Source organism: Stegostoma tigrinum, chromosome 2 (assembly GCF_030684315.1).
Source record: "Stegostoma tigrinum isolate sSteTig4 chromosome 2, sSteTig4.hap1, whole genome shotgun sequence".
Classification (NCBI taxonomy): Eukaryota; Metazoa; Chordata; class Chondrichthyes; order Orectolobiformes; family Stegostomatidae; genus Stegostoma; species Stegostoma tigrinum.
Window position 1 is genome coordinate 97,824,986 of NC_081355.1, and position 22,304 is coordinate 97,847,289.

Here is a 22,304-nt window from a genome sequence, read left to right on the forward strand (position 1 = left end):
ATATAACCATAGTGTCACCCTAGCAATTGTGCAACTAGGTGTAAACAATGCATTATCACAACCTCTATCTCAATGTGAAAGTTAGATATAGCTTCTTATTAAAGTGTTACACATTTATAAAGTTGGATCTCCAGTTTAAAAAAAAGCTTGAATGAAGAATGCACAATTTTCTACATACTTTGCAATAATTCACATTTTATTCCAAAACTCAATTTTTAAATAATGCAAAGCTGGACAAAGCCAAAACTAGACATTTTCCACTTGATTAGACTATATAGCTTATGTAGTATTTGGAAACATTGAAAATTCAAGATGCACAGCACCCCACCTACATATCAAAGCTTTCTTACTAATTTCAAAATATTGGGACTCATTTTTGACCATAAATGTTTAATAACAACCATATATACAGATATCTTTCAAGCCTTTTTAAAATTCTAACATGTTATAACCTTGAATGTAATGTGCACTGGAGCATAATATAGACTTAACCACCCACAGGAATAATGTGTACTGGAGCATAACATACTTAACTAACTACAGGCAGTTTATATGCACTGGATGTAATATCAAGAACCTAGCTTTAAAATAATGCGCTGTTAATTAAAAACAAAACAGGCATTTTCAAGCACTGCAAAGTCAAGCACGGTAATACTCCTGTGTTTTATTTAGGTGAACAGAGGTAGATTCAAAAGGAAAACTAAGAAAGAGTCATCAGCAATCTCTGGCTTTACAAGTCAGAACTGATAAATCATAACCACATTCACAGACCAGTCAGTTCCCCAAGAAAAACAGAAATTGCTGGAGAAATTCAGCAGATCTGTGGGAAGAAAGCAGAGTTAACATTTTACCTGATGAAGAGTCATCAGTTTATATTTCGAAACCCTACAGTGTGGAAACAAGCCCTCTGGCCCAACAAGTCCACACTGACCCTCAGATTATCCCACCCAAACCCATCTCCCTATAATCTACCTAATCGTTGCATCCCTCAACACTATGAGCAATTTAGCATGGCCAATCCACATAACCTGCAAAGTCATTGGACTGTGGGAGGAAACCTGGGCACCCGGAGGAAACCCACAGAGACATGGAGCAAACATGCAAACTCCACACAGACAGTCACCCAAAGGTAGAATCAAACCAGAGTTCCTGGTGCTGTGAGGCAGCAGTGCTAACCGTTGGGACACCATGTCACTCTGCTTTCTTCCCACAGATGCTGCCCAGACCAACTGAATTTCTCCAGCAATTTCTGTTTTGGTTTCAGATCTCCAGCATCTGAAGTTCTTTGTTCTATTAATTCCATTCCCTAATATTGATTGAGGTTGGTGGGCCTTCTTCCAGTGGTTTGATGGGTAAATGTATCATATGGTGCATCAAAAAGCGTCAAGATGCCAAATTTGAATCTGAGCCTGAGTGGAGTTAACTGGCTTCAAATGTTAGAAATATCATTGGTCCAACTGGCAGAGGGCTTGCCACTGTGGCCATTCACTAGTTACTTTTGAAAAATACATCTGAATAATCATCAGGTAAGGAGAAGTTAGCTGTGGTACATCCATTGATCAACTTGTCTGCTGATGCTATTTCCGTTTGGATATGTCAAAAGACCACTTGAACAATATACTGGAGAGCTGATGACACCTGTGGGACCACACTGCAAAAAATTTCACTACCTTCAAATGAAAAATATATCAGTAAAGGTTTGATACTAATAGATTGAGCTATGTGACTAAGTGCAACACAGAGTTTGTTGGAACGCAAACTGAATAGCCCAGCAGTCTAACAGTCAACTTCACGTGGACATATGCATAATGCCCAGCTTCATTTATTTAAATTGTTCAAAACATAGAAGGGCAGCAGACACTAGTGCTTAACTGATTATTTGATCAATGTCTGATTACAATGGTTTCATGGAAGTTTTGCTCAAGACTATGTCCACAGTTTCTGTATTGTGTGACCCCAACATCCCACCTCAAAGCAGATCTCTTCTTTCTTTTGATTTGGTTTCATATCAGTTCCAGATAATCCATCAAGATTACACTGGATTTTATCTTGCTTCCATCTTTAGGATTATGGCAGGGTTTAAGTAAATTGCATTTTCTACTTTACAAGACACAGGGGTCAGAGTGCAGCAATACTTAAAAAAAATTGTAACTGTCATTGTTAAGTAGCAGGTGTTGTTCGTATTTGGGAACTATGAATCAGAAGATTCCCAATCTCTCAGATCATCAACAATTACCAAGCAGAAACTAAACATTTCCAGACAAAAATGTAAAGAATATTCTCAGGCATGCTGCCTCTAACATCGATAGAGATCTAGAAATAGATGATATGACTTTTAATAGAAATGGGCTAGAGGACACTGAATAAAGAATGGCAAATAAATAAATAAAGGCTTCAAGGACACTTAAGAGCCTCATTCTTCCTTCTCCAATTACTGTGAATTAAATTTGTGTTACAAAACTGGTCATTGTCAGAATGAAATTAGGTAACTTTGAAGCAGGTCAAATATTTTACTGTTATTTGAATCAGAATGAATGGTTACAATGGTTGTCCCACTTCAGACGTGTTGTTCATTGAAACTGGAAGAATTTGATACAGAAAACTAACAACGACAAACATGTCATTCTGTATAGCAATTGTGCTTTTTGAATTGCTGCATTTTCTAAAATTGTAAATAAACTAATTTGTTACAAATACTTAGGGGCTCCTATTTCAACATGGACCAAAGAAAGTTTAAATAAAATCATTTTGAATTAAATACCCTACTATCGCTATATTATTATTAAGTATACTTTATTGGTCATTTCTCTACATACAATTATTTTGAAGATGGGTGCCTTTGGGAACCTGAGTCTCAGAGAAAAAGCACAAAAACCTCTGACTTGGCCTCACCCAAGTCAGATCAGTGGGGAATTCAAATGAAATATAATTAATTTATGTCCACATTTCGAAGTAAATACAACTTTTTACCATAACTGAAAACATTTATGCCTTAGGCTGTTTAAAAATTAGAACAAAACCATATCTATCAATTGGAGCTTGAAGCGTTGTAAAATGCAATAAATTCTCTCACTCACTAGACATATCCTCAACTTTGACACTCAATGTAATGACAACAAAATCCTCAGCTCTTCTGTATAATTTCAATGTAACCCTGCTTGAAAGTGTAATATGGCAAGATAGCTGAAAATTAGATCAATCCTATGCACTCTGGGTTCTAAACTTTCCCTGATATTTCCTCTAGTCTTTCTGGCAAGTGGAACCATGGTGTGGCAGGGGTGTGACCTGGGTCTAACAGGGGCAGGGACTCAGTACATTGAAGTATTCCTGCTTCAAGGCTGAGCAGATCCCAAGGTTAGTATGTCCCATCCAACTTCTCACCATAATGAAAGTTGGGTGGGTTGGATTGTACAAAATCCTATCCTGTAGTGGTGTAAATGTTTTCCAGACTCACTTAAATTAGGTAACCACTTCCTGACCAATGCTGTTTCTAAAACCACCTGAAAATGTCCTTGAAGGCCAGACAGAAGCCAAGCATTTTTTATATTAATGTGCATATTCAGTCACAAAGATTGAGGAGCAATGTCTCTCACCCAACAGACCAGTCAATTCAGTGACAGAATGCGCTGGCAACATAATCTAGATGACATTGCCAGGATCACTAGCCCATGCTTAGCAGTGCAAAGAGTATCTAAACAAGCTCTACGAGCTGCCTTGAAAATTACTGAACATGTTAAATGGGATGCTGTGCAGTCAAATGCAGTCTTGGTGTCAGGAATTTGCCAGAAGGTGTCTTTTAGCTTTAACGTTGTGTGAAAGGTCATTTGTTTTATACACAGCAGGTAAATGTCATTTCAGACAGACAACAGAACACAATAAAGCAACATTCACTTCTACAACACATTATACCAATCACAAATTGCAGTAAGACTATTGTATTCTGACCATTGTTCATTTTATAGTTATAATTGTTTATTTTGCTATGTCTGTTAAACACTAAGATCTTAATGGAAAAATGTTTGTCGCATCACAATCTTTGAAATTTTTCCTCTGTCCAAAATAAAGTGGAAGGAGATGAGCAGCATATTCAGTCTTATGTCATATTAGAGAGCTTAGGAAATGAGGAGCTGTTGCAGAAGCCCCGACCACTCCTGATCAAAGCACAGTCAACCATTTCCTTTCATTCTTCTCCTTCTCTGGGAAGCACTTTCAACATCCTTCCTGGAGTTTGCTCCACACCCTCCAACTCTGAGAAATCTCTTAAAGTGGAATTAGGCAAGTTTATTTTCAGTAAGTGCTGATATCTTCTTCATTTGATTGTCTTCAATTATGTTTCATCTCACTTTTACATAGCTGGCTTTATAACTTACTGTACATTTGGGCAGTTAACAGTACAATTTCCAATGTTGGCCCATGAATATAACTAGTCATCCAGAAAAGTGTGAGTTTGATAAAACTATGTTAAGTTTTTGAGCCATTTGAGTCTGTAACACAATTTAGTTATGTCCAGTTGAGTCTATAGGATTGACGTTTTTGTTATTGAACAAATCAGACACTGTTTTTTACCTAAGACAGTCCATAACTTTAACCTATCTCTGCTGCAGCTGTGTGTTCTGAGAGAATCACTGGTTATCCTCTTCCAACTGAAGATGATGAGCAACAATCTAAACATTATCAGTGGAATAGATTCAATCACATTAAGGTAGCGTAATTGTAAAGTAGTAGCTTTGTCATCTTGTTCAATATGCATTTTTAAATCTACATCAGTACATCGTTCCTTTTACTACACCATACTACGATTGCTATCATTATTATGGTCAGTAAAATAGGCACTGTGATGAGGGCAATGAGTATCTTGTCAGGAGGGTCCTGGAACATTAGCATCTCCAAAGTACAGTTTGAAAAGAAATGTTTATGGATATCAATAACATAGTTTTCCACTTGTGGATTTGGCCAGAAGCAGGAAATTCCTTCTACGACGTTTTCTGCGCAATATGAGAATGTACTGTAATAGCTGTGAAAAGATACACAAAGGCAGAATTACTTAACAGATATTTTGAGAATAACTCATATTGCACGAAACAGCTTATTCTTTAATTATATAACTTACTGAACCAGCTAAGTCTCCACAAATAGAAAGAAAAATTTACTCATTGTAAATTGTCATCTTCCCCAAATGCACAGCAATCAGAGTATTGCACATCCACTTAGGAACCTGCCTGGTTATAAAATGGAATTTGGTACATTCTATAACAAGCAGGTGGTCTGTTCTGCTATGCAAATACAGGAAAATGAAAATTCATTTCTTACAGCATTGTTTCTGTCTCTGGAACATTTTTCCAGACTTCAAAACTTAGTAACATCTTTAGCACTCACAATCTTTCTTTTCTTATATAAACCTAGGTTTGAGATCATGAAACTTTACCATTCTTTTTGTTTCAATCATAAAGACCCAGATCTTGCAGTGAGTAGCAAAGTGGAGGTATACATCACTGACTACATTTGACAATGTGATCTTACCTTTATGAAAGACTGCAGGGTAACTTGATCTCCTAGCTAGTGTAGATCCAGGGTGTGATAAGTCAGGAGTGCTCGTAACAAACTGCAATTCAGTGTAATGCCCCTTGAGCTCTCCCTTCAGCTCAATGTGAAGTAAGTGTTTTCATTCTAGTTCCCATCCTGGCACACCGACCAGCAAACACCACATACCCACTCCCAACCCAAGCCCCAAATCCACTCTCAAACCCTTCTCCCAGCACTCTTAGTCTTTGCTGACATTGGCAGTTATATTAGTTTCATTTCCTGCCTTTCAAATGACTGTTATTACCAGATATGGGGTGGCAGACAATCAAAAACAAGTTAGTCAAATCACCCAACACTGAAGTACTAGGTTCTGGTGATAGGAACAGGGCCAAAAGGACTGAAGGGGATGGGGAATGAGGTCAGAAAGGAAGAGGTAGAGTGAGCTCTTTATTAAGATAAGCTCTGAAAATAGGGTAGACAAATCTAAAGTGAAAATTTAAGTTATTGTTTGGAATTTAATTGACAGTTCTACCAATCATTCACCACAGTTTTGGTGGTAGATTAAGCTCTGCCCTTTTTCCAATATTTCTCCTGACTTTCTGCCAAAGCTGTTGTGAAGCATGGATGAATATCTTTTGAATTTCCATCCAATGTGTAATTGTTTTATGTCAGATATGTGGCAATTGTCCAAAGTCTGACACAAACAGCATGAAAATTTTAACATGGGATGGGAAAAAAATCTTTGTTAACAAGCCATATTTCTGTACTTTTAGTGAACAGGAAATTAGCCACCCTCACCTTCAATAACAATCAAAATTTAAACTAAATCTGGAGGAGGTCACATCAGAGGAGATGTTGTAAGTTAGGCGGAGCACACAGTAATTGATGAGGCTAGTGATATGGACATCAACAGTCAAAGTTTGGAATGTAGGGACAGAGAAAGAAACTTTAAATGCTCTTGAAGTTATGGTCAAGATTTCCAAGTGTGGTACAAAGAAAGAAATAGAGTCTGTATCTAAATGCAAGCAGCACTCACAACAAAACATCGGCAATTGATAGCAGAAGTAAAAATAAATATATGCGACTTTACAGCCATTTCAGTGACATGCCTACAAGAAACAAAGATTAATATCTAAATATTCAAGTGTATTTCACATTTTAAAAGGATGGAAAGTGAGGAAAAAGTGGTGAAGTAGCTCTGTTAATTAAGAACTACACCAGTTCAGGAGCAAAATAACTGTAGTTCAAAAGAGCATGATGTATAGTTTGGGTAAAGGCAAGAAATTGCAAAGGCAAGAATCCATTAGTAGGAGCAGTTTATAGGCTCCATCACACCAGCCACAATGTAGGATGGAATATATGGGTAGAAGTAATGAGAAGTTGTAAGGAAGGTACTGCAACAATTATGGGTAATTTTAAACCTCATATTGATTGCACAAATCAGATTGGCAAAAGTAGCCTGGAAGATATGTTATAGAGTGTATTTGGACAATTTCTTAGAGTCGCACATTAAATGATATCCAGAGAGAAAGTTATTTTAAACAATGGTAATGTGCATTGAGACACGATTAAATAATAACCTTATAATAAAGGAGCCTCTACACAATAGTAATCATAACAGGATAGAATTCCAAATTCAATAATATGAAGGCAAAGTTTGCTGAAGTTAACTAGAGAAATACATTAGAAATAAATTAGTAGAGCAGTGGGGCAAATATTTCAGGCAATATTTCATAATTCTCAACAAAATTATGTTCAAATTGTAAAAAAAACTATCAAAGCTAACCACAGATGGACAAGGTGATATCGAACTAAAAAATAAAGCACACAGTAGTGCCAAAATCACTAAAGAATGGCCAAAGAAAAGTAAGGGATAAATTACAGCATGAGAGAAATCTAGCAGGAAATATAGAAAAACAGTAAGAGTTTCAACAAGTATTTGAGAAATATGCATTGATATGATGTATTGGTCCGTTAGAGGGTTAGACTGGTAAATTAATAATGAGGAACATGGAAATGATAATGGTACTATAGGTAATTTATGATAATGGGAACTGCAGATGCTGGAGAATCCAAGATAATAAAGTGTGAAGCTGGATGAACACAGCAGGCCAAGCAAGAAGGGTCTAGGCCCGAAATGTCAGCTTTTGTGCTCCTGAGAAGCTGCTTGGCCTGCTGTGTTCATCCAGCTTCACACTTTATTATCTATAGGTAATTTATGTCCGTCTTCGCTGTAGAAAATCTAAAAACATCCCAGAATGTTTGAAAGCCAAGAGGCAATACAGAGGGAGGAATTTAAAACAATAATAATCTTCATGGAAAAGGTACTGGGGAAACTATTAGGAATAAAAGTTGTTTCCTGGATCTTACGGTCTGCATTCTACAGTCTTCAAAGAAGAGCTGCAGACTTAGTGCATTTGTTACAAGCTTCCAAATTTCTGAGGTTTTTGTATGTCTTCATAGATTGGAAAATCAGAAAAAAAATACCTGTTCAAGAAGTGAGTAAGGCAGAATGCAGAAACTGTAGGCCAGATAGCTTAAAATATACCATAGGAGAAAATGCAAAAATCTATTATTAAGGAGGTAATAGTAGGACAATCAGAAAATGATAATGTTCAAGCAATGCAAACAGGTTTCTGTGAAAGGAAGACCATGTTTGGCTAATTTACAAGGTTTCTTTGAGGAAGTAACAAAATGAAGTAGGATAAAAAGGGATCCTGCAGCTGCGGTTCACTAAATTTCCAAAGAGGCATTTGATAAAGTGCTACATTGAAGGCTATGAAACTAAACTTCATGATGTAGGGTGCAACACCTCTGATTTGTTCTTCTCTAGGGTGTTTAACGTATTCCCAAATTTATTCTTAGATGTCCTTTGCTACACTCCATGAATTGCGCCCTGTCCTTCCTCATTTTAATTTCATAACCTCGCAGACCTGATCAGTCACTTTTCAATATTGGCAGCATCATTCAGCACTCCTAGTTGTCTAAAGTATGCAGTAACAATAACTACAATTGTCTGTAAGCAATGCCACAGACAATTAACTTTTTCACTATATTTTACAAAAGTACACCGCCTTTGTAGAGTATAATGTTTAGATATAAATGCAACGTGCGTATTCATGTCATCGAAAAATAGACAGTTGTTTGATGTTCTCTGAATAATGTCACTTTCAACTTGACAACAAAGTTGCTTTAATTTGGATCAATATTTAAAGCTTAATTGTCCCAGCCCCCACCCATACCCACTATCTGCATTTACTTTTTACTCCTCAGAGGCTGACAGCTGACATAGAATTCAGCAATACAGATCATGACAGCCTCGTGTTTGGTGACTCTATCCCTGTCACAGAACTTCTTCTTTGTTCTTCCTGACCCCTCCCACCTGCCTTCCTACTTACTTAAAATATCTTTCATCTCCCTTTCTCTTTGGTTCTGATTAAACACGATTGACCTGAAACATTAAGTCTGCATCTCTCCATAAATGCTGCTTCACCTGTTGAGTTCTTTTTCAAGCAATTTTTGTCACTTTTTCAGATTTTAAATTCTGCAGGCTAAATGCTTTGCTTTTGTTTTAATGTCTGATGCCCAAGTTAGTGGGTATCAATAGTGGCAGCAACAAAAAGGGCTGTACAAACCACAATCTCCAAGCTGGGAGAAGAAAAAAATCCACACATTGTGGACTCCAGCGACACTTAAGCAGCCTGATACTTTAAGAGGGATAAATAAAGAGAGGCTGGCAGCTGAGGGCACAGCCTCAGAATGAAGGGACAACCCTTTAGAATTGATTTGAGAAGGAATTTCTTCAGTCAGAAGGTGGTGAATCTGTGGAACTCATGGTCACAGAGTGCTGTGGAGGCCAAGTCATTGAGTGTATTTAAGAGAGACAGGTTCTTGATTAGTAAGGGGATCAAGAGTTAAGGGGAGAAGGTAGGAGAATGGGGATGAGAAACATAGCAGCTATGATCAAATGGTGGAGCAGTCTCAATGAGCCAAATGGCCTAATTCTGCTCCTATATCTTATGGTCTTAAGATCCTGTGTATTTTGCTTAGCACTCTATCAATATGCCCTGCCAATGTCAAAGATTTTCATTTGGGTGAGTTTGTTAAATTTCTGAGGTGGACATAATGGATTCCACTGCAGTATTTTGAAGAAGGGCGGGGGATCTCTCCTTGAAGTCTAGCCAACATTTGCTCCTCAATCAGCATCTTGTCATTACCACATTGTCTGTGTGAAATGAGCAAACAAGCTTCCTATATTACAACAGCAATTGATACCAACCAGCCCAGCTCGTCCGCTCCCCCCACTGCACCACACAACCAGCCCAGCTCATTCCCACCTCCCTAATCTGTTCTTCCTCTCACCTATCCCTTCCTCCCACCTCAAGCTGCACCTCCATTTCCTACCTAGCAACCTCATCCCGCCTCCTTGACCTGTCCGTCCTCCCCATACTGACCTATCTCCTCTCCACCTATCTTCTTTTCTCTCCATCTTCGGTCCGCCTCCCCCTCTCTCCCTATTTATTCCAGAACCCTCACCCCATCCCCCTCTCTGATGAAGGTCTAGGCCCGAAACGTCAGCTTTTGTGCTCCTGAGATGCTGCTTGACCTGCTGTGTTCATCCAGCTTCACACTTTGTTATCTTGAATTCTCCAGCATCTGCAGTTCCCATTATCTCTGCTCTAAAGTGTGCCGTTGGCTGTAAGGAATTTTATGATGTCCTGTGGTCATTAAAGGTATGATTGAAATTCTGATGTCTTCTGTACCTTTACTCAACCAAATAGAACAAATGACTTTGGGCATTGTTCAAATACCTAGTGTTTACTCCTTCTTGAATATTAACAATACAATGAAATGGCTGCAAATTATCATCGCCCTGTGGCACTGCAAATGCTTCAAAAAGTATTTGATTGTCTGTAAACTCCTTTGAGAGTTTCTAAGTTCATAAAAGGCAATATAAATGCAAGTTCTTCCTTTATCACAATATATACAGCAACTTGGATTGTATCCACCAGACGATGCAGGCAGTTGTTTCCTTGACGTTCTCTGACACTGCATGTTGCTCACCATGTTACCTCTTTAAGTGCACTGTCTACATTGCCTTGGAGCTGTACTAGTATTTGTAAATAAGATGATGGGAATACAATTTCCAACAGACAAATTTTCTCTGGGACACTGGAAGCAAGTAGATTGTTCTACCAGACCAACAGATAACTTCAGGGGGCACTTTCAAATATGCTGCAAGATATCATCCTAAATAACATTTCTGTCGTTGTGTGCGTCCATGAATGAGTAAGGGAAACACAACAATTGAGCATATATTAATATTTTCTGTATGCTGGGGTGAAGGCTTCCGATTTCATTTTCCTAAATTTGTCCACATTGGTAGAGACATGCATGTTCAGGTAGCCCGCCCAAAGATGGTTATGCAATCCCAACTTGAGCATTCACTCCCAGGATGAAGTGCATTTTGTTTCATAATTTCATTATTTGTCACCTGGGGCTACATGCATACCCTAAATACTAACTGTGAATTGCAAGATATTTTATAGTATTGGGACAGAAAATATGATATGAAATAAGCCATGTTAGGTGAATTAGGAGAAGTGACTAAAATTTGGCTAAAACGAGTAGCTTTGCAAAAGTGTTTAAGAAAGAATTCACAAAGAGATGAGAAGTTTTAAAGGAAGTCATACAGATATATAACGAATTTGAAAGATAAGCTACATGCTGTACTGTCATGAAATCAAAAGATTCAGAATATATAGTTAGTGATGGCTTTGGAAACATGTGCTGGACAACACCTTCTAAAGACAAACCTTAAGACTTGGCATTTTTCCTCAACTCATGTATTTTTATTGACATTTGAGTTTATGAAAGATTGGATTCAAATGCATTGTTAGGCATTCAAATATTTTTGTCTTACGTAGACATACTTCCTAAAGCAACCTTTCTCTGCCCCACTGTATGCATCAAGGCCTCAGATAACCATGCACTGGAACTCACAGGAAGCCTTGTATTACGGGGAAATGGTGTAAATCTTCAAACCTCTGTTTGCAGTTCCACAGGCAATGAGAGGATTGTGCAGAACTAAGATCAACCTGAATATCTAGATTTTAAAAAATCAGTATTTGGTGATAGGTCATAAAAGAAAATCTTATAGAAGACATTACTCATGGATGTTTGTGCTACCAATTTGCTTTTTCATATGAATTCAGCATCTCACAAATTTCAGACTCTGAAGGATTCTTTCTTAATGCAAAATGCTGAAAGGTTCAAGAAGTTGAAAGATCTTGAACAGTGTAAAATAACTTGATTTACAGTATTCACTACTTTGTAACTTAGCATTCTTTAAAAAAAAGTAAAATGTGCAATCTATTTCCTTGTTTATAAAGTCTTCACTTCAGTCTATGATCTGCAAGATGTATTCTTTATTTTACTAGAGGCATGTTAATAACTAGTGATGTAATTTTCCATGAAAGAAATTTAAACATTTGAAGCAGTCCATCAAAATTTCACGCTTGGTCATACTTAGCACCATAGACAACCAGGGGCAGGAGTTAGACCTTACACTGAATATAAATTCCCAGTTCAGCAACTCAGGTGGAAATGATGATATACTACAAATCAGTCTAACATCTCACTGTACACCAATATTACACACAAATTTTACCCTCTTATTCTAAACTTTGAAGCCAGTGTTCAAACACTGGGAATAATGTTTTACCAATATTAAATTTAATTCTTTCACTGTCAAACTTTTGGCACACCAGTTAGCACATTTAGATATATTTAAATCCTGATTATGTTAATAAGCACAAGTAAGAAATTCACGCAAGCTGCATTTTTTTAAAAATAATGTGCATGTAGCAAATTCAATTTATTACATGCACGGTTTCTATATAATGAATTTGGAGAAGTTGCACCTAACAATGGGTAAAGAAACGCCAATACCACAAGGCCTGCAATGCGTCACAAATTTGTTGGTATCAAATTTGCACCATCACTCATAGAGGCGTTGATCAAAGGTTATGGAGAGGGAAAGGTTATGCTGATAAAATGGGATGATTTTCTAAAATTACAGTTAAGACACACTGGGTCAAAAAAATCTGCAGAAAAATCTTACATGTAATTTGCAGAACATATTTTTCCAGGGTTTCAGGCACAAACCAAAAAGATCTGCAAGTTCAGCAACAGCTTTCATGACACAAATTCCCAGACAAATCCTCGTGCCAGCAGATAGTCAAATCATGTAATGCATTGTCTCACGAGACCACAAAAATCTAGTGAAAGTATGATAATCAGAAGCTCATAGGCCCATCTCCAAAAGACACCCAGCCACCCCAAATGATCTTTTTCAAAATAATTTAAAGCCATTTTCTCATTAATCTTCAGTAATTAAGGCCACAATCCCCACTGGAGCCCATTAGTGCAACTTAGTCAATACACCTGGGGCAAAATTGGATAAGCAACAAAATGTGAACTTGGATCATTATATACCAATAAACAATGCATAATTAGGTCATGCCCAAGTGAAATGACAGGGGCAGCACGTAAACCTCATTTAGCCATGGTCATTTATATAATTGCAACATGTAGCCAGATTAAGTTTGCTGTTTGCATGGCTGCATAACTGCCAACTCTTAAGAGGGTTAATATGAATTCAAGACAACCTGAACTACATACAGCAAGTTTTCACCTCGTAAAGCGGAGATGTATTTGGACTGGAATAGGCACTGAAATTCATTTCACAAATGCCTTTGACCTGAGGAAAACACAGGGTTGGCATAAGAGAACAGAATGTGGGGTCCAGGGTTTTCTGATATAGTACTAAAGGTCTTGATGCAGGAGGCTGACAGAAAGAGAAATCTTCGCAATAGGGAACAAAGAAACCTGAAAGACAAAGTCAGAGGAAATAGAAGTAGCTAACCTTATCGGTCAACGCCAGCAGAGTTGCCCTGAAGCAGTGCTAGGAGAAGTTCAGTTACCTCATCTGAGTGATAAAGGTCAGGAAAAGCATCTTTAAATGCCATACTCCTCAAACTACACCTATCAACAATCTGTACCAATCACAACTGAATAGAACATCCAAAGCTTCACCTTACACTCACATGCTTAGCACATCCACAAGAATTACACTATATGTCCCTCTTCCCACATATGTCAGTTGTTTAAACATGAAACTACATCATCAAGTATACTACTCCACACACTGGCACACTTCCCTCTCTCATGCAGGACAAGCTGGCACAGAAACAATGAAAATGGCCTGATAAGTGGGACAAACACTCAGCTATAAATCCTGCCTGGGTGACAATGTGTATCTTCAATAGAGCAACCATGACTAAGTATATGAGAAGTGAGAAGGCTGAAAGCATGGAAGGTAACAGTACGCTTCTACCTAAAGCTCCTTCTCTCACCCTACTTTCCTTTCACTGCACAATCTCTTTGGTTTCCAAAGCTCTAGATGTGCACATGCAGCTCTGGCCAGCTCCCCACCTCTCACCGCAACCATTTTTCCTTTTACACACTCAAGAGCTGTAACCTGAACAGGTAGTGTGTATGTGAACATGAAACGAAAGATGAAAACAAAACTGATTATGATGAAATTAGTTTACATTTTCCCAATACGAAATGGTGGTCAATTTAAGAAGAACATTGCAGATCGGTAATAACCCAGTATCTTTTGGCCACTGTCTCAGCTACAACTGCAGCACAAGTGGAAGTCACTCAGTGTCTATTGACTTCAATGGAAACTCCAGGTGATGTCATGCAAGCTCAATTTGCTGCCTTCCAAGGACAGCTTACTGCCATTTGGGCTCAGAACTATTGCCATCATGGTTTGCATGGTCTCATACAATCTAATCTCCAGCAGATCACCATGAATGTAAGAGTGAGAAACTTTCTGTTCTCTTGCAAGATGAGAGCTTTTGTCCTCCCACTTCTGCATCCTGATCATCAGGTCATTCTGATGATCATCTGGCGACTGCCAGGGATGGAATCCCCAGCCATGCACTCGGACCTTGTGTGGATCAGCTGGTGGGAGTATTCATTGACACCTGTAACCACTCTTCACTACAATCTGAAATCTCCAGCTGCTTCAAGAGGACCATCGTTATCCCAGCGCCAAAGAATATCATCACTATGCCTTAATGACTACCGCCCCATGCCTCTGACCTCATGGCTCACATCAACTCCAGCCTCCCAGCTTGCCTTGATCCTTTGCAATTCGCCCATCATTGCAACAAGCCCATGGCCTTACACTCATTTTTGGAACATCTGAATAATAAGGATACCTACATCAGGTTCCTACTTAATGACTATAGCTTCACCTTCAACACAATAATCCCAAACAAACTAATTTCCAAATTCTGAGATCTAGGTCCCTGATCCACCTTTTGCAACTGAATCCTCAACTTCCTGGCACACAGACCATAATCAGTGAGAACAGGCAACAGTACCTCCTTCCCGATAATCCTCAACACTGGTTCCCCGCAAGGTTACGTACTAAGCCCCTTTCTACAGTCCCTATACACTCATGATTATGTGGCCAAATTTTGTCCTAATTATATCTACAAGTTTGCTGACATCACCACCATTCTAAGCTGGGTCTCAAACAATGACGAGACAGAATCTCGGAAAGAGATACTGTGCTTGGTGGCTTGGTCTAAAGATAACAATCTCTCCCTCAATGTCAGCAAAGTGAAAAAGCTGGTCATTGACTTAAGAAAACTAAGTGGAGGGCAAGCTCCTGTCTACACCAATGGAGCTGAGGTGGAGATAGCTGACACCATAAGGTTCCTGGAAGCGATGATCACCAACAATCTGTCCTGGTCCACCCACATTGATTCAACAGTCAAGAAAACATAGCAAAGCCTCTACTTCCTCAGGAGGCTAAGGAAATTTGGCATGTCCGTAAAGACTCTTCCAATTTTTATATCTGAACAATAGAAAACATTTTATCTGGATGTATCGTGGCTTGGTATTGCAACTGCTCTGCCAGGGCCATAAGAAACTACAGAGAGTTGTGAACACAGCCCAGTCCATCACACCCTCCCCCCACTGCACCACACAACCAGCCCAGCTCTTCCCCTCCACCCACTCCATCCCAAAACCAGTCCAACCTGTCTCTGCCTCCCAAACCTGTTCTTCCTCTCACCCATCCCTTCCTCCCACCCCAAGCCGCACCTCCATCTCCTACCTACTAACCTCATCCCACCTCCTTGACCTGTCCGTCTTCCCTGGACTGACCTATCCCCACCCTACCTCCCCACCTATACTCTCCTCTCCACCTATCTTCTTTTCTCTCCATCTTCGGTCCGCCTCCCCCTCTCTCCCTATTTATTCCAGAACCCTCACCCCATCCCCCTCTCTGATGAAGGGTCTAGGCCCGAAACGTCAGCTTTTGTGCTCCTGAGATGCTGCTGGGCCTGCTGTGTTCATCCAGCCTCACATTTTATTATCTTCTATCCATTGACTCTATTTATGCTTCGCCCTGCCTCAGAAAGCAGCCAACATTATCAAAGATCCCTCCCACCCTGGTTATAATCTTTACCAAACTCTTCTGTTGGCAGAAGATGCAAAAGCTTAAACGCACTTACCAATAGATTTAGTAACAGCTTCCTCCCCACTGTTATTATATATCTGAATGGACCTCTCAAATTTTAAATTTAATGTTGATCTTGCTGTTGCACACCTTCTCTGCAGCTGTAACATTGTATTCTTCACTCTGTTCTATTACCCCAATGCACTTTGTATGATATTATCTGCCTGTACTGCACGCAAAACAAAACTTTTAACTGTAATTAGGTACATGTACCAATAATAAACCAAATCAAATTGAAATTTGATAATAATAAATCAGATTGAATCAAAATCTGCCACTTCCTCCAGTAAAAGTCAGTGGTCTTCTATTAGCTATGCTACAACCACTGGAATAACACTGAACAGAGTAACTAGGCCAAAGAAATGCATCTCCAGGATAAGCATTTAAATAAAATGCACAAGACAAATTAGTTGATTGTTGAATGAAATTTTGGATGATCAAGTTATTTTGGAATGTTTGTGATGGTCTTTATTTCAGCACTGTGGCCAAGGGGAAGGCTATGTTGATCAGTAATCAAGAGAAGATAATGTATTAAGTACAGACGAATGGAAATTAGGTTGTGTTCACAGGTTTCATAGTTAGATGAGCCAATTACAAAGAGTCCAGCTGATGAGTTTGTTACTTCCTCTCTTCCTCCTTAGCTGCTTGTCATCTAATTGGTGGCATGTGTCATGATAGCAAGGTTCTGTGGCACACAGCAAACCATTGAAATTCTGACACTGTGGAATTCTCCAGGGCTCTTCCACAGCAATTGAAACAGTAGTCTATTTTTTGATATTTTATGTGACAGTGTGGCTTTCAATGCATGCCCATTGCCACGTCTCCTTGGACACTGCACCAGAGTAATATGCCAGTTGATCACTCAGTAGCCTCTGGTTTAACACAGTGGTTTGAACGTCAAGGGGACAGAGGAACCTGTGTGAAATAAAGGCATATTAACTGCTGCCAGAATACTGAGCTTGCATGATGTGCTGACAATGGTCACAGACCAATTGCACAAGTAGGGAGTGAAAATCTTTGAGGTTGTGTCAATCTGTGCAATCAGATGTAGCACCTACAGTGCAATATTTTCGTGGAAATTAGCACCCTGCATTTTGGGGAAGTCAGGCATCTTACTAAAGCCACCTTCACACTCTGCCTGCTTCTTTCTGGAAGGACAGCATACAATGTATTTTCATCTCTGTATACAGGATTTCCGTGATCTCCCTTTTACATCAGTGGGCAACACACTGTAAAATGATGTTGGATGCACAAGTCTGGAAGGATCCCAACATGAAGTAGTTCTTGGTCCTGGCACCTTCACAGAGCCACTTGCAGTGACTCCTCACTCTGTTCTGATGTTGCAGGTCTGCCCTTACAGGTGGTAGATTTCAATGAGCCCCTAAGTAGTGAACAAAGGTGTCCCATAAACTGTTACTCACTGAGGTGAAGTAAGAGAATAGTCCCCTGAAAACCCTTTCTAATTTGTTCATGGCACGTGGTCATCACTGGCTAGGCCAGCATTTATTTCTCATTCCGAATTACATAGAGGGAATTTAAGAGTCAACCAATTGCTCTATGTCTGGAGTTGCATATATATCAGACCAGGTATGAACTGGTTTCCTTCCCTAAAGGGCATTAATGAACGAGGTAGGTTTTTCCAACAACAGTTTATTGGTCATCATTAGACTCATAATTGCATAGATTTATTAAATTCCAAATTCTACCATCTGTCAAGATAGGATTTGAACCTGGTTGCCTGGGTTTAATAGTCGAGTGACAATACCAACATTTCCCTAAACTGTAGGCAGATATAATGTCCTACTGAGAACCTCCCTCTTAGTTCCTTCACAAGTAACTTGTCTTCTTCAGTGCTGCCTCTCTTCATTCAGAAAGGCAAAGGGGGATGCTTACTTAGCTTTAGCACTTATGACTGCAAACAGCCCAGAAAGAAAGACAAGTAGAGTTTGCAAATGATGCAAACTGGTCCAACCCCTCTTGTATACTTCAAAATTGAGCTCCACTATGACCAATACCTTCATTTTTAGGACATTTGACAGCAACCATATCACAAGAACACATGAATGAGAAATAAAAACAGAAAGTGCTGGTGTAACCCAGCAGGTCTGACAACCTCTGCTTCAAGTCTGACATGACCTTTTCAGAATTGTAGAATTCAAAATTCAAAAAAATTCAATTCATTCCCAAGAATGAGGTGAGTAAATCTGCTCCAAACACTTCCTTATACAATTGCATCCTTCCTCATGGAAAAGATGTCTGCATTCCCTTAGTGCCCACAATCTGTACGTTTTTGTTAAAAACTGGTGTATTTTCCACTGTCAGTATTTGCACCATAATTAAATAATTCAAACAGCCAGCTTTCATGAATTTAAAAACAAAGAATATTATTTATTCTCAAACACTCAACCCCCAATTAAATAACACTCACACACACAAAGATGAGGTACAGGTGAAATTATGCAATTATGGCTAACTCAGCTTTCCAATCTTTGTCTCCAACATGGTATGCCTGGTTTCTTGAATGAAGTTGATATTTTGAAATTAAAAGTGAGGGTCTTGTAAAGCAAAGGATTCTCGGGTGGCTCTGAGGTTTCTGAAGGTCAAGTTTCTAAAAGGTTGGTTCTCAGATGAGCTTTAACTGTGACAGTCCTTCTCTTGGTTGCGGAATCTTCCACTTATATTTCTGTTAATTGCCTTGACTGCTTAGATTATTTGCAGTTTGTTTGACAGTTTTCTGGTGTAACTGCCTGTGGAATAGTTTTAACTGAGTTTAAACCAAGTAATATCACGGCTTCCTCCCAATATGACCTCTTACAATTTCAGATTCTTTTTCCAAATAAGGTCTAGAGAGGGGGTGTTTATTTTGATTTCAATAGCGTGTTGCAGTTTCACTGTGAGAGTTTGAAACACCCAAAAACATTTTTTAAATGATTTATTCAATTTATTAATACCCTTTCAAATTGGTTCTGAAGAAGGCTCAGCGGATTTGAAATGTTAACTTTGTTTTCACTTCGCATTTACTGGCAGGCCTGCTGAGTTAGTCCAGAACTATTTGTTTTTGATTGGTTCAAATCTATCTGCAAAGTTTTTGTTAGCTCTTGAGTCAGGATTTTGTTGATTCACTCATGGGACATAGATATCACTGACTGGGCCAGCACGGATTGCCAGTCTTTATTTGACCTTGAGAAGGTGGTAGAGGGAGAAATATACAATAAAAACTAGTAATTCTTGGAAAATAACACATCAATCATACTGGGGCACTGTTCTGAGGTATATAAAACAAGTCTGAACTTTATGCGTCATTTGCATGTTTTGCTGATTTTTTTTTCCTTCTGGGTGGTGAGTTGCCTTCTTGAAATGCTTCAGTCCATGTACTGCAGGTAGACACACAAGTGCCATTAGGGAAAGGAATTCCAAGTACTAGCAACAGTGAAGGAACAGCAATATGTTTCCAAGTCAGGATGGTGAGTGGCTTGGAGGGGAACGTGAAGGTGGTGGTTTTCTCATGTAACTGTTACTTTTTATCCATTAAAATGGAAGTGCTCCTGGGTTTGAAAGGTGCTATGTAAGAACCTCTGGTGAATTTTTGCAATGTCTCTTCTGCACTGCTACTGCAGAGTATTGGTGGTGAAAGGAGTGGATTGTGGATAGAGCGCTGCTTTGTCCTGGATGGTGTCAAATGGCTTGAGTTTTGTTGGGGCTGTACTCATCCAGGACGGTGGGGAGTACACACCTGGTTTGTACATTGCAGATGGTGGATCAATATTGGTGGCCCCTGACCTGTTCTTGTAGTCACCATATTAAATGGTCAGAACAATTCAATTTCTGGTCACTGATAATCCCAAGGGTATTGATAGTGGGAAATCAGTGATAGCAACACCACTGAATGTCAAAGGGCAGTGGTCAGATTGTCTCTTATTGGAGATGGTCATTACCTGGCATTTGTGTGGCACAAATGGTTCTTGTCACTTTGTAACCCAGGTCTGGATACTGTCCAGCTCTTGTTTTGTTTGGACTTGACTGCTTCACTATCTAAGGAGTCACAAATGGTGCCAAACATTGTGAAATTATTGGCAAACATTCCCACTTCTGGTATTATGATGGAGGAAATTAATGAAACAGCTAAAGATGGTCAGGCTTAGGACACTAACCCTGAGTAAACCCTGCAGGGATGCTCTGGATCTGAAAAGACTGATCTCCAACAACCAGAACGTTCTGCCTATGTGCCATGTATAACTCCAACCAGCAGAGGGTTTTACCCCGATTCCCATTGATTCCAGTTTTGAAAGGGCTTCTTGGTACCACATTCAGTTAAATGTGGCCTTACAATCTAGGGCAGTCAAATTTTTTGTCCATGTTTGAACCAAGACTGGAATGAGGTCAAGGCTGAGTGGCCCTGGCAGAACCCAAACTGGGCATCACTGAGCAGGTTATTGACAATTAGGTGCTACTTGGTAGCACTGTTGATGACACCTTCACTTTACTGATGATCAAACATAGACTGATAGGTTGGTTATTAGCTGGGTCGGATGTGTCTTGATTTTTCTGTACAGGACATATCTGGGAAATTTTCCACATTGTTGGCTAGATGCCAGTGTTGTAACTATATTGGAACAGCTAAGAATGCAGCACGTTCTGGAGCACAAGTCTTCAGTACTATTGCCAAAACTTTATCAGAGCCCATGGCCTTTGCAGTATCTAGTGCTTCAAACTGTGCCATGATATCACATGGAATGAATTGAATTGGCTGAAGACTGGTACCTGTGAAGCTGGGGACCTCTGGAGGAGGCCGGAGTGGATTATCTTCTCAACACCTTCAGCTGGAGATTGTTGAAAATGCTTCAGCCCTCTGCTTTGCAGTGATGTGCTGGGCTCTTCCACCATTAAGGATAGGGATATGTGTACAGCCTCTTCCTTCAATTATCTGATTGTCCACCCTTATTTGCAATTGAATGTAGCAGGGCTGCAGAGCTCAGATCTGGTCCACTATTTGTGGGATGACCTAACTCTGTCTGTCATTTGCTGTTTATGCAGTTTAACACAAAAGTTATCCTGTTTGTAGTTTCACCTCATAGCTACCTCACTTTTATGTATGCCTGGTGCTGCTCCTGGCATGCCCTCCTGCACTCTCCACTGAAGTAGGATTATCCCATGCTTGAAGGTAATGGCAGTGTAGGGCATATGCCAGGGCATGGCTACAGTGATTTCAATTTACAGAAGTCAGTGGCCATTCTTGCAGCCTTTATGTCATTTTAAAATATAAATAATTAACCAAACATTCATTAAAATGTACTGGGACATGACACCTTTCTTAAGAAATGACATAAGGCTTTTCCCCAGGGCAGGACTGACTGCCACGAGTGGTCATAGTTTTATGGTGTAGGAGGAAGGTATAGAGGAAACGTCAGAGGGAGGTTCTTCACCCAGAGAGTTGTGACCGCATGGAATAGTTTACCAGTGGCAGTCGTGGAAGTGGAGTCATTAGTGACATTTAAGCAACTGCTGGACATGCACATGGACAGCAGTGAATTGAGGGGAATGTAGGTTAGGTTATTTTATTTTTGGATTAGGATTATTCCACGGCACAACATCATGGGCTGAAGGGCCTGTACTGTGCTGTACTTTTCTATGTTCTATGTTCTATATTCTAAAACTGCACACAGAATCACAGAATTGTTTGGGTGCAGAAGACAGCTATTCAGCCCATTGTCTCCGAGCATTTTAATTAGCACCAAAATCCTGCTTAATTCTCTGGAATCTTGCACATTGGATGATTTCTCAAATAGAGACAATGTGGTTTATATGGACTCCCAGAAGGTATTTGATAAAGTCCCACGTAGGAAACCATTAACTAGCAAACACTGAATTGAGGGCAAGAGACAACATGGTGTGGAGCTGGATGAGCACAGCAGACCAAGCAGCACAGAGGAGCAGGAAAGCTGAAGTTTTGGGCCGAGACCATTCTTCTGGAATAGGGGAGGAGAAGGGGGTTCCGAAATAAATAGGGAGAGAGGGGGAGAAGATAGGTGGAGAGGAGACAGACAGGTCAAATAGGCGGGGATGGAGCCAATAAAGGTGAGTGTGGGTGAGGAGTTAGGGAGGGGATAGGTCAGTCGAGGGTGGACAGGCAGGTCAAGGGGGTGGGATGAGGCTAGTAGGTACGAGATGGGGGTGAGGT

At 39.6% G+C, this 22,304-nt stretch overlaps 1 protein-coding gene across 1 annotated transcript in view; it reads right to left on the bottom strand.

Moving 5' to 3' along the window:
• Positions 1–266: 266 nt before the first annotated feature.
• LOC125448174 (receptor activity-modifying protein 3-like) overlaps positions 267–22,304 on the bottom strand; it is a 57,492-nt gene continuing 35,454 nt past the window's right edge. The window contains exon 4 of the mRNA XM_048523267.2: positions 267–5,014. Within this exon, the coding sequence (XP_048379224.1) occupies positions 4,759–5,014 (256 nt within the window). The 3' untranslated portion in view covers positions 267–4,758. The remainder of the gene's footprint in view (positions 5,015–22,304) is intronic.